This window comes from Chiloscyllium plagiosum, chromosome 7 (genome assembly GCF_004010195.1).
Source record: "Chiloscyllium plagiosum isolate BGI_BamShark_2017 chromosome 7, ASM401019v2, whole genome shotgun sequence".
NCBI classification, from domain to species: Eukaryota; Metazoa; Chordata; class Chondrichthyes; order Orectolobiformes; family Hemiscylliidae; genus Chiloscyllium; species Chiloscyllium plagiosum.
The window spans coordinates 65586216-65601019 of record NC_057716.1 but is presented as its reverse complement, the minus strand read 5'-3'; the positions used below and the strand labels follow the sequence as shown (position 1 = coordinate 65601019).

The window sequence follows — 14804 nt, the reverse complement described above, 5'->3', positions numbered from 1 at the left end:
TTGTCCGACCTGCCTAGCTCCTTTTCCACCTATCCACTCCACCCTCTCCTCCCTGACCTATCACCTTCATCTCCTCCCCCACTCACCCATTGTACTCTATGCTACTCCCCGCATACACACACTCTCCCCTAGCTTATCTCTCCACGCTTCAGGCTCTCTGCCTTTATTCCTGATGAAGGGCTTTTGCCCGAAACGTCGATTTTGCTGAAGCTCCTCGATGCTGCCTGAATTGCTGTGCTCTTCCAGCACCATTGATCCAGAACAGAGGACCATATGGCTGCTTACTCATCAGAGAGAGATGACCGGTGGTAAGTTTAACTTGAGAGTCACTACATCTCTGGCAAGGACCAAGGTTGAGGAGGTGAGCCTTTATGGTGACCTCAGCTGGTATAAGAATTGAATCCATGCTGTAGGTGATGTAGTACTGTAATAAAAACCAGCTATTCAGACAACTGAGCTGGGTTATCCCACTAGCGTTAAAATGTTAATGAGTTGAAAAAAAACTGTATCAGTGAATCCAATCTGTAATTTTTTTTCTAGTCAATCATCAATGTGAGAACTACCAGTGGCAGTGTGTCAATAAACGCTGTATTCCTGAAGCCTGGCAATGTGATGGGGAGAACGACTGCATAGATAATTCAGATGAAGACCCTGCTCACTGTGCTTCCCGAACTTGTCATCCAGGCCAGTTCAAATGTAACAATGGTCACTGCATTCCACAATCCTGGAAATGTGATGTAGATAATGACTGTGGCGATTACTCCGATGAGCCCTTTGATGAATGCCGTGAGTACATATGAAGGAAAATGTACCTGAAATGAATAGGGCTGTATGCAGTTTATCGAGAATACTATAACTGCTAGCAACAATGTTATATTATAAAGATTACTGGGCTGGATTTTCCTCCTGAGAGTAGGTTACAGCTGCTGAATCCACCCCAAGCAGGAGGAAAGGCCATTTATTGAGATTTTCATGAAGACAGACCTTTAATTGGCATGAAAGCAGGCTCCCTGTTCAATTAAAGGTGGCACATAAGGTCTCCAAGTGAAAGGTGAATTAAAAGGCTTTCAGTTTTAGAAGAATCGCAGCCTGCAATGGGTGATCACTAACAGAGAGGGTACTGCAACATGGAGACATCCTGTTACCAACCTTTCTTCAATCTCAAATTTACGAAACAGATGCAGCAGCTCGGCAGTCAGTGTTAGAGGACAGGTGCATGGTGGTGCTAGTAGTGGTAGTGGTGGTGGTGGGCGAGGGGTGTTGGATAGATGATGGTGTGTTGCACCAGGCAGATGAGTTGGGCTCTAGGAGCGCTGTCTCCCATAGTCTGCCACTGGGTACTGAGTGTCTGGTAGTTATCTCCAGGCAGTTGTACAGTTTCCCCTGGCATGCTGGGAAACTGGAGATAGAGTCAGCCAACTTTAATTTCAATTAAAAAAGGTCTTCATCAGCCTAACCAGCTAACTGTCTCATGGGGCAGGTAGCTTTGCTCACCTCAAACCTACCTGGCGATGGCAGAAATTGGCACGTAGTTGACACTGGTTCCTTAGGAAACAATTTTGTCCTCACTGGGGCCCAAAAGCACAGCCCAATATATCTGTCAACATGTGTATGTCCATTATATCATAAATTTAAAATGTATTTTCTGGCTTGGAAATATATTGCTGTTCCTTCATTGTCACCGACTCAACAGCCTCGAAGTCTCTCCCTTCAGCATTGTGGGTCTACATGCACTAAATACACTGCAGTGGATCAGAAAGAATGTTCACTGCCAACTTGCTCAAGGGCAATTCGGGGATGGGCAATAAACATCCATTTACCCTGCAGGAATAACAACAATATAGCCTGTGCATCTTACTAAATGAAACGTCTATGTTGGCATTCATTACAGAGAAATGTAGAGTATGTGTACTAAAATAACCACATTTGTCTGGTTTTAACAATGAGCAGCTTAATGGCATGGCCCGTCCGATGTGTATTTCAAGGCCGGGCCATGCCATTAAGCTGCAGTTCCTTGACAAAGTTAAATAATGGTTTTGTTTTGGACAGTGAAAGGAGTTAGAGTAGAAAGAGAGGTCATTGCAAGCAGAAAGGTACAGGTGGACTGATATGATTGTTCCTCTTTGTCTCACATGTTTCTTAAAAATAAAAACTTTAAGTTAGCAAGCCTTGTGGAGCCGTGAAGCACTCCCTTTGAGAACTGCTGGTTAGGCTGCCTGATGTCTGGGAGTAGTTGATATGGAGGATATAGTACAGGTAACACCAATTGTAACTTGAAATCAACAACTTGCATATCTCAGGATAGGTGGAACCTAGCACTGACCATAAAAAGGCTCCCAAAAGAAGAAATATATAGCAAAGCTATAACTATAAGCAGTCACCAGGTGGCAGCATATGATCAGTGAACTATAATATTTCTCATATTAATACTTTCTTATTTCAGATGGGGTCAACTACTCCTGCGATAACCACACCGAGTTTGCCTGTCAAACAAATTACCGTTGTATTCCTAAGTGGGCTATATGCAATGGCTATGATGACTGCCGGGACAATAGCGATGAGCAAAATTGTGGTATGTCAGGAAAAATGGGACACATTTGCAAAGTATCTCATTTAAATCCTTCAATTATTTATTTTTGGCTTGCTCTGGCTGAAAAATAGAATTAATGATGATCAGGAAAAAGAGAATTTTCATTGCAGAGGTGCAGGCTGCAGTCCAACCTGCCATCTTGAGAAGGAGATTGGAGACAGCCACAGGAGAGATTGCTCTCAGTGGTAAACTGTTTAAAAGTCCTCTCTTGTTGCTGTGAGATTTTGTCACCACCCCTCAGGCTCCACACCATCCCCATGCCTCAGCCATTCCATATTATGCCCTTTGACCCAAACCCATGCCCCCATGCCAGACTACAACCACCGCTCACTCCATATCCATGGCCCCCACTCTAGAATATGCTCTTCCAGGCCCATTCACTCACTAAGCACTGTACAGACAAAGGATGAAGCATTAATGACAATGGAGTGTGTTTACAAACAACTTTGGGGGTGCAGCCTATACTCAAATAAAGGCACGCTTGAAAACTAGAAAACCAAGGACAGGTATTGGGAATACCAGAAAGGGGACATATCGTCATTTTTAATGGGCTTTTAACGCTATGACACTGCAGATGAAGGTCGTCAAACATTAGACATTAAAGGATTGGTTGGACAGAGTCTCAGGACTATATAACTCTGGTTAGTGTTTTATGTCAGCTGTTCTGTTTGGTCTGGGGCATTCCTGCCTGACCCTTCTAGATGATAATAAAGGACTCAAGTTAACATCTGATAATCAGCATCTGAAGTTCTCTATTAACTCTGCACTGGGACATATACCGTGTTTGAAATTGTTGTGGAATGAACAATCAGCACAAACACCAGAACTGCACAGTTACTGATATCTTCTGCTGACACTAGATGGCCATCCAGCTCAGAGGCAGTAGCAGGATGTCTTTGGAGGTAAATGAGAGTTGGAGTGCCCCATGATAAAGGCATTCTCCCCAGATTTGTGCAATTAAAATTGAAATTGGTGTCAACAGCTGAATCACTGCTTGCTTGGAGTGTAGGGTATTGCAGGGAGAGAAGCGGAGAAGCAAAACCTCTCATAGCAACCTCAGGGACACTGACTTGAAAGTGCCAGTCAATCTCTGATAATGGGCCTTGATTGGCTATTAAATGGGTGAATTGATTACTAACCTCCCTCCTTGAATCTGGGAACTGGACCTTGGTGGGAGAAAGGGAGTAGACATGTGGAACTAACACACTGACCATCGCCATGTCACCAACACACTGACCATCGCCATGTCACCTACTTCTGTCATGATTTGGAGATGCCGGTGTTGGACTGGGGTGCACAAAGTTAGAAATCACACGACACCAGGTTATAGTCCAACAGGTTTAATTGGAAGCACTAGCTTTCGGAGCGACGCTCCTTCATCAGGTGGTTGTGGAGGACACAATTGTAAGACACAGAATTAATAGCAAAAGTTTACAGTGTGATGTACCTGAAATTATACATTGAAAAATACCTTGATTGTTTGTTGAGTCTCTCATCTGTTTGAATGACCATGATAGTTTCACTTCTTACATATGTAAATCACAAAATTATTTTTAAAAGTTACATTCTCAGGTTAACTGTAACAATTGGTGTCAACCAGATAAGATGTTGAAGGTGTTAAGTCCCCTATGTGCTGTTGTCTATGGCATACTGTTTAGACTGATTCTAATCTTAAAAAATGAGTTAACAGAGTCTTACATGGATTCATGCAGTTTTGAACAAAGTACAAACAAATGTGTATGTGTGCATGTGGGTTTGTGTGTGTATGTGTGTGTCTGGGGTGGGGAGTTGTGAGAGTCTGCGAGAGAGAGTGTATATATAGTGTGTGAGTGTAAAGGGATCTAAGTGTGTGTGTGTCCTATGGGTACCGAACTTAGCTATCAACCTCTGCTAAGCCACTTTTCGCTGCTGCCTGTCCCAAAGTCAGCCTTGGAGGATGGTCACCCGAAGGTCCGAGGTCAAATGTCCTGGACCGCTGAAGTGTTCCCCAACTGGGATGGAACACTCCCAGTTGAATGCAGTGCCCATTCATTCATTGCCGTAGTCTCTGCTCGGTTTCACCAATGTACCGTGCCTTAGGGCATCTTTACTTGCAGCGTATGAGATAGACAACATTGGCTGAGTCGCATGAGTACCTGTCACGTACATGGTGGGAGGTGTCCCCACAAGTAATGATGGTATCCATGTCCACACTCTGACACATCTTGAGACACCTACCGTGACAGGGTTGTATGGAGTTATCCTGAAAGCTGGGCAGCTCGCTATGAACAATGATCTGTTTGAGGTTTGGTGTTCCTGGATATTCAACCTCAGACCTTTGAGTGACCATCCTCCAAGGTGGTCTTCAGAACAGGCAGCAGTGAAAAGTGGCCGAGCAGAGGCTGATAGCTATGTTCCATACCGATAGGGAGGGCCTCAACCGGGACCTTGGGTTCATGTCACGTTACGGGTGACCACCATTGCTATATATATCCGCGAACACACACACGAACACACACACGAACACACACACGAACACACACACGAACACACACACGCACGCGCGCACACACACGCACACACACGAACACACAGACACACGAACACACACACTCCTACAGATCCGCACACAGACACTGTCACACACTCCTACAGATACGCACACTCCCACATTCTCACATGCACCCTCTAACAGACTTAGACCCCTTTACACTCTCACACATACGTATACACTCTCTCTCACAGACACTCACAACCCCCCGCCCCAGACACACAAACACGCCTGGGGTTTAGATTAGAGTGATGCTGGAAAAGCACAGCAGGTACATGATGTGAGCATAAGAGGTACAGTTAGTAAGTTTGCAGATGACACCAAAATTGGAGGTATAGCGAAGAAAGTTACCTCAGATTACAACACGACCTTGACCAGATGGGCCAATGGGCTAAGAAGTGACAGATCGAGTTTAATTCAGATAAATTCAAGGTGCTGCATCTTGGGAAAGCAAATCTTAGCAGGACTTACACACTTAATGGTAAGGTCCTAGGGAGTGTTGCTGAACAAAGAGACCTTGGAGTGCAGGTTCATAGCTCCTTGAAAGTGGAGTCGCAGGTTGATAGGATAGTGAAGAAGGCGTTTGGTATGCTTTCCTTTATTGGTCAGAGTATTGAGTACAGGAGTTGGGAGGTCATGTTGCAGATGTACAGGGCATTGGTTAGGCCACTGTTGGAAATTGCGTGAAATTCTGGTCTCCTTCTTATCGGAAAGATGTTGTGAAACTTGAAAGGGTTCAGAAAAGATTTACAAGGATGTTGCCAGGGTTGGAGGATTTGAGCTATAGGGAGAGGTTGAACAGGCTGGGGCTGTTTTCCCAGGAGCATCCGAGGCAGAGGGGTGACCTCATAGAAGTTTATAAAATCATGACGAGAATAGATAGGATAAATAAACAAAGTCTTTTCCCTGGGGTGGGAGAGTCTTGAATTAGAGGGCATAAGTTTAGCGTGAGAGGGGAAAGATATAAAAGAGACCTAAGGAGCAACTTTTTCACGCAGAGGGTGGTACGTGTATGGAATGAGCTGCCAGAGGATATGGAGGAGACTGGTACAATTACAACATTTAAAAGACATTTGGATGGGTATATGAAAAGGAAGGGTTTGGAGGGATAAGGGCCGGGTACTGGCAGTTGGGACTAGATTGAGTTGGGATATCTGGTCGGCATGGATGGTTGGACCGAAGGGTCTGTTTCCGTGCTGTATATCTCTATGACTCTACGTGAAACTGACATGGTCACTCTAACAGATAAGAGACTTAACAAACAATCAAGGTATTTTTCAATGTATAATTTCAGTTACATCACACTGTAAACTTTTGCTATAAATTCTGTGTCTTACAATTGTGTACTCCACAACCAGCTGATGAAGGAGCTGCGCTCCGAAAGCTAGTGCTTCCAATTAAACCTGTTGGACTATAACCTGATGTTGTGTGATTTTTAACCTACTTATGTGCACACCACCCTCCCCCCATTCATCTATGCTTGTCGGAGTGAGGATTGTTCAATCAATCTGACTGATTGAAGAGCCTTGCTGTTTCTTTATCTCCTGAACACAGCTGATACCTTGTGGAGGGTGTTATCCAGAGTTAGATGCTGGAACAGAGGAAACTCCATTGAGAAACGCACAAAAGTCAGTGAATAGCTGTCAGGTAGCTGAAGGGTGAGCGCCATTCTTTCTTCACAAACAGTACCAAAATCCTGACCATGGTATATATAATTTTGATTTTCTTCTAAATAGTCTGGAAATGATTTTGATCTTATAAAAATACGTGATAAGAAACTGTCACTGCACAATACAATGTTAGTTTACAGCAACAAATGAACAAGGAACAAAAGTAGATCTCTTAGCCCTTCAAGCCTGCTGCCTCATTCAGTACGATCATGGCTTATTAGATTTTAACCTCTATATCCCTGCATATTCCTGATAATCGTTCATCAATTTGATAATTGCAGATTCCGCAGCCTCTGCTTTTTAAGAAAGGGATTTTCAAACACACTCAATCCTCTGAGAGAAAAATATTTTCTCGTCTCTGTTTTAATTTATCATGTTTGAACAGTGACCTCTAGTTCTAGATCCTCCCACAAAAGACAACCTTTGCAACATCCACTACCCAGTCAATACCCCGTACAATCTTGTATGTTTCAATGCAGTCACTTTTGATTCTTCTAAACTTCTGAAGATCCAGACCTAGTCCTCTGCCCATTCCCGATATTAGTCTGAAACCTAACTGGTAAGAATGGTGGGATGTAATATGCACCTTTGAGTTCCTGACCCTCAGCAATAGTTGCAAAATCTTCCTGAGGTAGGAAAGAAAGAAAACAAAAGATGTCCATCGCAACTGAGCTTATCAGAATGAAAGTAGAACATTGTCATCATCTAGGAACAGAATGCCCATTCCCTTCAGAGAAAGTTAACTTTTCTTCAGACTCCCTACTTACATCATCTGTATGTTTTGAACCATTAATGTCCAACCTCGGTATTCCTTTTAATACTTCAAACATTAGATTTTCATTTCAGAATAGCAGATTCCCTATAGAACATTTGGAGAATTAATGTGATTATTTTATGCTTTCATATTGGTGGTTTTAACTTACCTGCTACTGATGAAACTGTTTGTGCTGGTATTAGCAACTGCTTTGTATGTTAGAAGGTAACTTTCAAAGTGGAGTCTATTCCACGTCTTGTTTCTCTCCTTGATCTCAGCCAAGTCAGATGGAATATCACTGTATATAGTTCTAATTTATTTTCCTTTATGTGAAGCATAACATAGAGATTGAGTTTCACTTTAAGTTTCTGTGAGAGATTTGGTCTTAGAACTTGGACCTATAGCGATCACAAATGATTAACTCAGGCCTGTTTAATCCTTCCATTTTGCCCCTTGATGTTTCATTAGATTGTTTGCCTTTTGCCTACAGTGTGAAGAATTGACATTGCTTCATACAATCATGATGAACAATTTTCTATCGGAAAGTACTAGTATAATTCTGTTACATCCAATATTTTATTCAGAAGTATGTCAGGGATCTGGAATCTGCAGTGATGTATGAGAACCAATCAAATTTAACGTATTTTGAATACTCCTTTACATCAGGAGAGAGAACTCTAACACCATATAAAATTGTCTTGTATAGTTTTTGTTTAGGACTCCTAATTTTTTGGATGAAATTAAAATCTGGTCATGTATTGCTATGTTAAGCAAAAAATGGTGTAATTTATTGCAGTCCCACTAGTCCTATAAGCAAAATTGCAGGAATGTTGTCAGTTAATTCTGACATTTTTTTTGCGTTCTATAAATAGTAGCAGCGAATGTCGATAATCACCAAGCTTGACTTGACATAAAGGAATTTTTTTCACCATTGCAGCCTACATAGATATTTATATCTTTTATGCTATTGTGTAAATTGTAATCATGAAATTTGGCATTCTTGCATTCGCTCTGTTGTGTTCAAGATGAAAAACTTTCAACTACATTTCTGTCTCTCTCCTTCATCAGTATTCAAGTTCTGTTCTACCAATAACTGTTGGAACGTACTCTTATTAATATGATCTGCGGGTATGACCAATTTTGTGGCTGAGGTCAGGTTACAAGTTCAACGTATTTAACCCAGGTCAGAAGTCACACAACACCAGGTTATGGTCCAAGGTGTTTATTTGAAATGACAAGCTTTCTGAATACTGCTCCTTTGTTGACAAAGTCACTTCATCTCACAAAGGAACAGTGCTCCGAAAGCTTGTAATTTCGAATAAACCCCTTGGACTACAACCTGGTGTTGTGATTTCTGACCTTGTCCACCTAGTCCAACACTGGCACCTCCACATCATATTTAAACCAGTGCAAAGGACAGCAGAAACTCAGTTTGCACTGGATGTAATTTGTGCTTAATGTTCCTCAATCTTTTGTATTGTTCCATTTAAGAAGGGAAAACAAGATAATTCAGGTAATTACAAGACGGTGAGCCTGAGGTCTGTGGTGGAAAAGCTGTTACAGTGGATACTGAGAGGCAGGATTTATCCACATTTGGAAGCAAATGGACTTGTTTGTGATAGGCAGCATGGGTTTGTTTAGGGAAAGTCATGTCCCACCAACTTGATTGAGTATTTTTGAGGAGGTGTTAAGATTGATTTGATGACAGAAGGGCAGTGGATGTTGTTGACATGCACTTTAGTAAAGCATTTGATCAGGTTCTACGTCATGGCAGGCTGGTACATGAGATTTAGGGTGATCTGGCTAGTTGGATACAAAACTGTCATAATCCTAGAAAAAGAGAGTAGAGGTGGAAGAGTGCTTTTCGGAATGGAGATTAGTAGCTAGATGTTTAGCAGGAATCAGTGCTTGGACCCATAATATATATATATGTATATATATAATGTAGGTGGTCTGATTAGTAAGTTTGTAGATGATACCAAAATTGGTAGATTTCCAGATAATAAGGAGGATTGTCAAAATATAAAGCGGGATTTAGATTGCAGATTTGGGCAGAGAAATGGCAGATGGAGTTTAATCCAGACAAATGCGAGAAAGGTGAAAGTCAGTTGTGAACTATACAATAAATTGCAGAACCCTTAGGAGCATTAACATACTGAGGGATCTGAGTGTACAGGTCCACAGAGCCCTGAAAGTGGCCACATAGGTGGATTAGGTGGTCAAGAAGGCATACACCATGCTTGCCTTCATCACCCAAGGCATCGAATATAAAAGTTGACAAGTTATGTTACAGCTGTACAAAATTTTAGTTAGGTCACATTTGGAATATTATGTGCAGCTCTGGTTGCCATGCTACAGAAGGACATGGATGCTTTGGAAAGAAGGTTTAACAGGATGTTGCCTGGTCTGGAGTGTTTTAGTTATGGGAAGAGATTGGATAAACTCATATTGTTTTTATTGGAAAGACTTTTCTATGGGTCAGGGGCAACCTCTTGGAGGTCTGCCAATGACTCTGTCTCAAAAGAAAATTGAGAGGCATAGATAGGTTGGATAGTTAGAGACTTTCTCCCACAGTGGAAAGGTCAACTACAAGAGGCCACACATTCAAGATGAGAGGGGAAAGTTTAAGGGAGAAGTGTGGGAAAAAGTTTTCACTCACAGGGTGGTGGGTGCCTGGAAAGCACTGCCAGTGGAGGTGGTGGAAGCAGGCATATTAGAAATATTTAAGGTGTATCTTGATAGATACATGAAAATTAGGTGAACAGAGGGACAGAAACCATATATGGACAATAAGTACTGGGTCTAAATAAGGACTAGGAATCGGCGCAAGCTAGGTGGGCTGTGCTCTATTGTATTGTATCTTGTATTGTATAGTCTTTGATGCATTGCACTGAATAATGCCAGCACACCTTAATGGCAATAAAAACAGATATACTGATCAAGTTTGGCTTTTGCTTTCAATTTCGTGGAAACCTCAAGCAATATATGCCTAGATTGTTGATTGTGCACAAATTGAAAACTATCATATTATGCATGTATTGTACATGTGTTTACGTATGAAACAAGTGTAACATGTGTATTTATCTGCATATAATATCCTAAGGCTAATGGAGTCATGAATGTGTTGTTTTCTGTATTTTCACAGAGGATCTTACTTGCAATCCTGTGGGCGATTTCCGATGTGACAGTCATTGGTGTATTCCACTTCGCTGGAAGTGTGATGGAGAAAATGATTGTGGTGATGATTCTGATGAACGTGATTGCAGTATGTGATGACATTAAACAAATAAATTACATGGAATACAGAGGAGCAGGGCATTTGATCCAACCAGTGAATTCTAGTTTTATCCTTCCCTCAATATAAACATTCTGTTTGGTTTACCAAAATAAACATAATTTTATAGATGCAAAAAACAGAAATCAGTGGAAAAACTCAGCAGATCTATTTACTCTATCCATGCCCCTCATGATATTATAAACCTCTATAAGGTCACCCCTCAGCTCCCAATGCTCCAGGGAAAATAGCCCCAGCCTATCCAGCCTGCCCCTATAACTCAAACCCTCCAACCCTGGCAACATCTTTGTCAATCTTTTCTAAATCTGTTCAAGTTTCACAGTATTCTTCGTATAGCAGGGAGACCAGAATTGTACACAGTATTCCAAAAGCAGCCGAACTAATGTCCTGTACAGCCGCAATATGACTTCCTAACTCGTAAACTCAATGCACTATTGTTCTCTGCATATGGTGTAAATTGTTTCTATTCAATGCTTCCATTATCTATTGGAATGTTTGTTTACCAGTCTCTCACATTTTGACACAGTCAGCAGCTTTATTGTAAATACTTTGATTCTGTGGTATGTGCTGTATCTGTGACCAATATGACCAATTTCCTTGATCTGAATTTGTGACTCTAATATAGCAACTACATGCCTACGTACCTATGTGCTAACTTTCAATACTGAGTCCTCACAGAGCAATGGGAAGAATATGATTGATTTCCAGTCCAGAGCATTGAACGTTCACCAAGCAGATAGAAATTTAGAGTTTCCCTATATTGAGAAGTGTCAAGTAATAATTTAATCTTCTTATGCTACCTGGTAAATACTTTGTGACTACGAGCAATTTATTGTCTACATTAAAAACCATTTTATGCCTTGATGTTATAAATCAAGCTAGTTTACCTATCACACTGATCCCCTATTCCAAACTGGATGTGAGCATTGAATTGGAACATATGGATAATAAAACAAAGAACTGTGGTGCTAAAGATCTGTAACAAAAACAGAAATTATTAGAGAAACTCAGCAGGTCTGGCAGCATCCGTGAAGAGAAAACAAAATGAACATTTCAAATTCTGAAGTAGACCCAAAACATTAACTCTGCTTTCTCTCCATAGATACTGCAAGATCTGGTGAGTTTCTCCAGTAATTTCTGTTTCTGTTTCAGAAGATGGCGCTCTGTTATCATGAGGATCTATTTGAATTTTCTAAATTCTACAGTAGAATGTTTTGATGGACCAATTAGACTATAGTCTTAGATGATGGAAAATTATTGGCATAATTTTTATGTTAATTTGTGACTTCACATGTTTGATTGATGCAGCTATGCTTTATTTCAGGACCTCGTGATTGTACTGAAAGTGAATTCCGCTGTGACAATCTGCGGTGTATTCCTAGACGTTGGGTGTGTGACCACGATAATGATTGTGAAGATAACTCAGATGAACGAGACTGTGGTATGATCAGAGCTAGTGAATATAGAAGAACAAAATATGTGTTCCTGTATCTTGCAAGAATCAAAAGATTATTTATAGAACTATTGCGCCAAAGATTGTTAATGTCACAGAGGAAAGTTCTGAGATAAACTAACAATGAACACAAATGGTGGAGATGAATAAGATGACATTTCAACAATTAAAATGTGTGAAGGATTTTCTAATGGTCTTTCAGAGGAGGGCTTACAATAGAAAAAATGTACCATTGCCATTTCTGAAGTAGCAATAGATGGCCTATTAAATAGATTATTATTTGCTATGATTTTCTTTCACTATTGCAGCTAAAATGAAGGAACCTGTCAGAACATTGAGGACAAAGAGTAGCCTCTGGAAACCTAATTCCAACGTTTTTCTCTTATGACAGCTTTCCTTACCGAATTAGTTCTTATGCCAGTAAATCAGGTTTTCAATTGGCAGAATATCACTTGTGCTTGACAAGCAGAGCCTCATGCTCCCCCCTCCCCCAGCAATATGTGAGAGGAACTACAGTAGGAACCTCATTCTAGTTGTAACCAGATTTTTAAATGAGGTAAGTTGTAACCTTCAGACCTCGCCACTGCTTGGTGAGTGCTTCTGGATTTTAAAAAGTCTTTAATAAGATCCCATGTGAAAGTTTGCTCAACTATATTGTGCCTCATGAAGTTAATGGCTAGTTGTTAACCGGATAAACAAAGTATTTGTATTCTCAAGTCTTAATTAGTTTTAATGCTTTGAGGATTGATCTGCAAGTTGGATGGGAGCTATGGGATGCTGTAGATCTTGATGGAATAGAACAATGATTTAAAAAGTTTGTGATAGCAATTTCAAGTGTTTTTACACAATAAATAGTTATTTGGTTAAGACAACTGAAAGGGAATAGGAGCTAAGGTTATATCTCATGAGCCACCAACCCTCACGACCAGATTGTGATGCTGTCATAACATCAAAATAATTAACTGAAATTGGAGATACCAGTTACATGAGCTATCAAGATCATCTCAGATGTTTTTTAAAAAGAAACTTTATTTTAAAAATTGCATCTGATTGTTCCCTCAGGTCCCACATAGAAAGAGTGAGCCTCTGGTACGCCGATGAATTTGAGATATTCCACAGTATTTCTCATCAAAACCTGGCTTGATTTTGATGTTATGTATACCTATGTGTTTATTTTATAGAGCTGCTGACATGCCTGCCCAGTTACTTCGAGTGTTCTAGTGGTCACTGCATCATTGAAAGGTTCAGGTGTGATGGGAATGCTGACTGTGCAGATTACTCTGATGAAAGTGCCTGTCGTAAGTCTTTTTAAGCACACAATTCTGTAAAAAGCTAGATATTACAAAAAAAAACAGCTGAACAATGAAATAAAAGCAAAGAAGCTGGAAACGTAAAGCAGGTTTATTAACAATGGAAGGAGTTGAGAGACTTCATCTGAACTTTTTTTCGTCAATCTCTTATACAGCTAACAAAGGTGGAAACTAGAGGAGAACTTTTAGAAATAGAAGCATTTAATGTAGTTTCAGAAAAGGCAATAAATTAGTTTAATGATTTTTTTTTTCACAGTTTTAAAAAAGGAAAAGAGTTGTGATTATGACTATGTATTGTAGAAAGGCCATTAAATCAGAAAGGCTGTATCAAGACAAAGGGAGAATTAACTCTCTCTCATTGATACATTTGACTAGAATTCTTTATTTTATTTTATTTAAGTTTTTATGACTGCTAAATATTGCACTTACAGTAATAGTAACCCAAATGTTAAGCAATTGTGATATGAAACTGAAGAGCAAAGTGTGGATTGGAGTCAAAGAATCAGAGATATACAGCACAGGAACAGACCTTTCAGTCCAACTTGTCCATGACAACCAGATATCCTAAATTAATCTAGTCCCATTTGCCAGCACTTGGCTCATATCCCTCCAAACTCTTCCTATGTTGCAGTTATACCATCCTCCACCACTTCCTCTGACATTTCATTTCATACTTGCACCACCCTCTGCGTGAAAAAGTTCCCCTTAGGTCCCTATTAAATCTTTTCCTGCTCAACCCAAACCAATGCCTTCTAGTTCTGGACTCTCCCACCCCAGGAAAAATACCTTGTCTATTTACCCTATCCATGCCCTTCACAATTTTATAAACCTGTATAAGGTCACCCCTCAGCCTCCAATGCTCCAGGGAAAACAGCCCCAGCCTATTCAGACTCTTCCTATAGCTTAAACCCTCCAACCCTAGGAACATCCTTGTAAATCTTTTCTGAATCCTTTCAAGTCTCACAACATCCTTTCTACAGAAGAAAGACCAGAATTGTACCCATTATTCCAAAAGTGGCATAACCAATGTCCTGTACAGCTGCAACATGACTTCCCAACTCCTAAACTCAGTGCTCGGACTAATAAAGGAAAACATACCAAACACCTTCTTCACTGTCCTATCTAACTGTGACTCCACTTTCAAGGAGCTGTGAACCTGCACTCCAAGGTCTCTTTGTTCAGCAACACTCCCTAGGACCTTA

General features: G+C 40.7%; 1 protein-coding gene across 2 annotated transcripts in view; it reads left to right on the top strand.

The window, feature by feature from the left end:
- lrp2a (low density lipoprotein receptor-related protein 2a) overlaps nt 1-14804 on the top strand; it is a 333042-nt gene that overhangs the window by 236665 nt on the left and 81573 nt on the right. For both annotated transcript variants that reach the window (XM_043693942.1, XM_043693941.1), the window contains 5 exons: nt 541-786; nt 2444-2572; nt 10690-10809; nt 12164-12280; nt 13474-13590. In XM_043693942.1, the coding sequence (XP_043549877.1) occupies nt 541-786; nt 2444-2572; nt 10690-10809; nt 12164-12280; nt 13474-13590 (729 nt within the window). The remainder of the gene's footprint in view (nt 1-540; nt 787-2443; nt 2573-10689; nt 10810-12163; nt 12281-13473; nt 13591-14804) is intronic.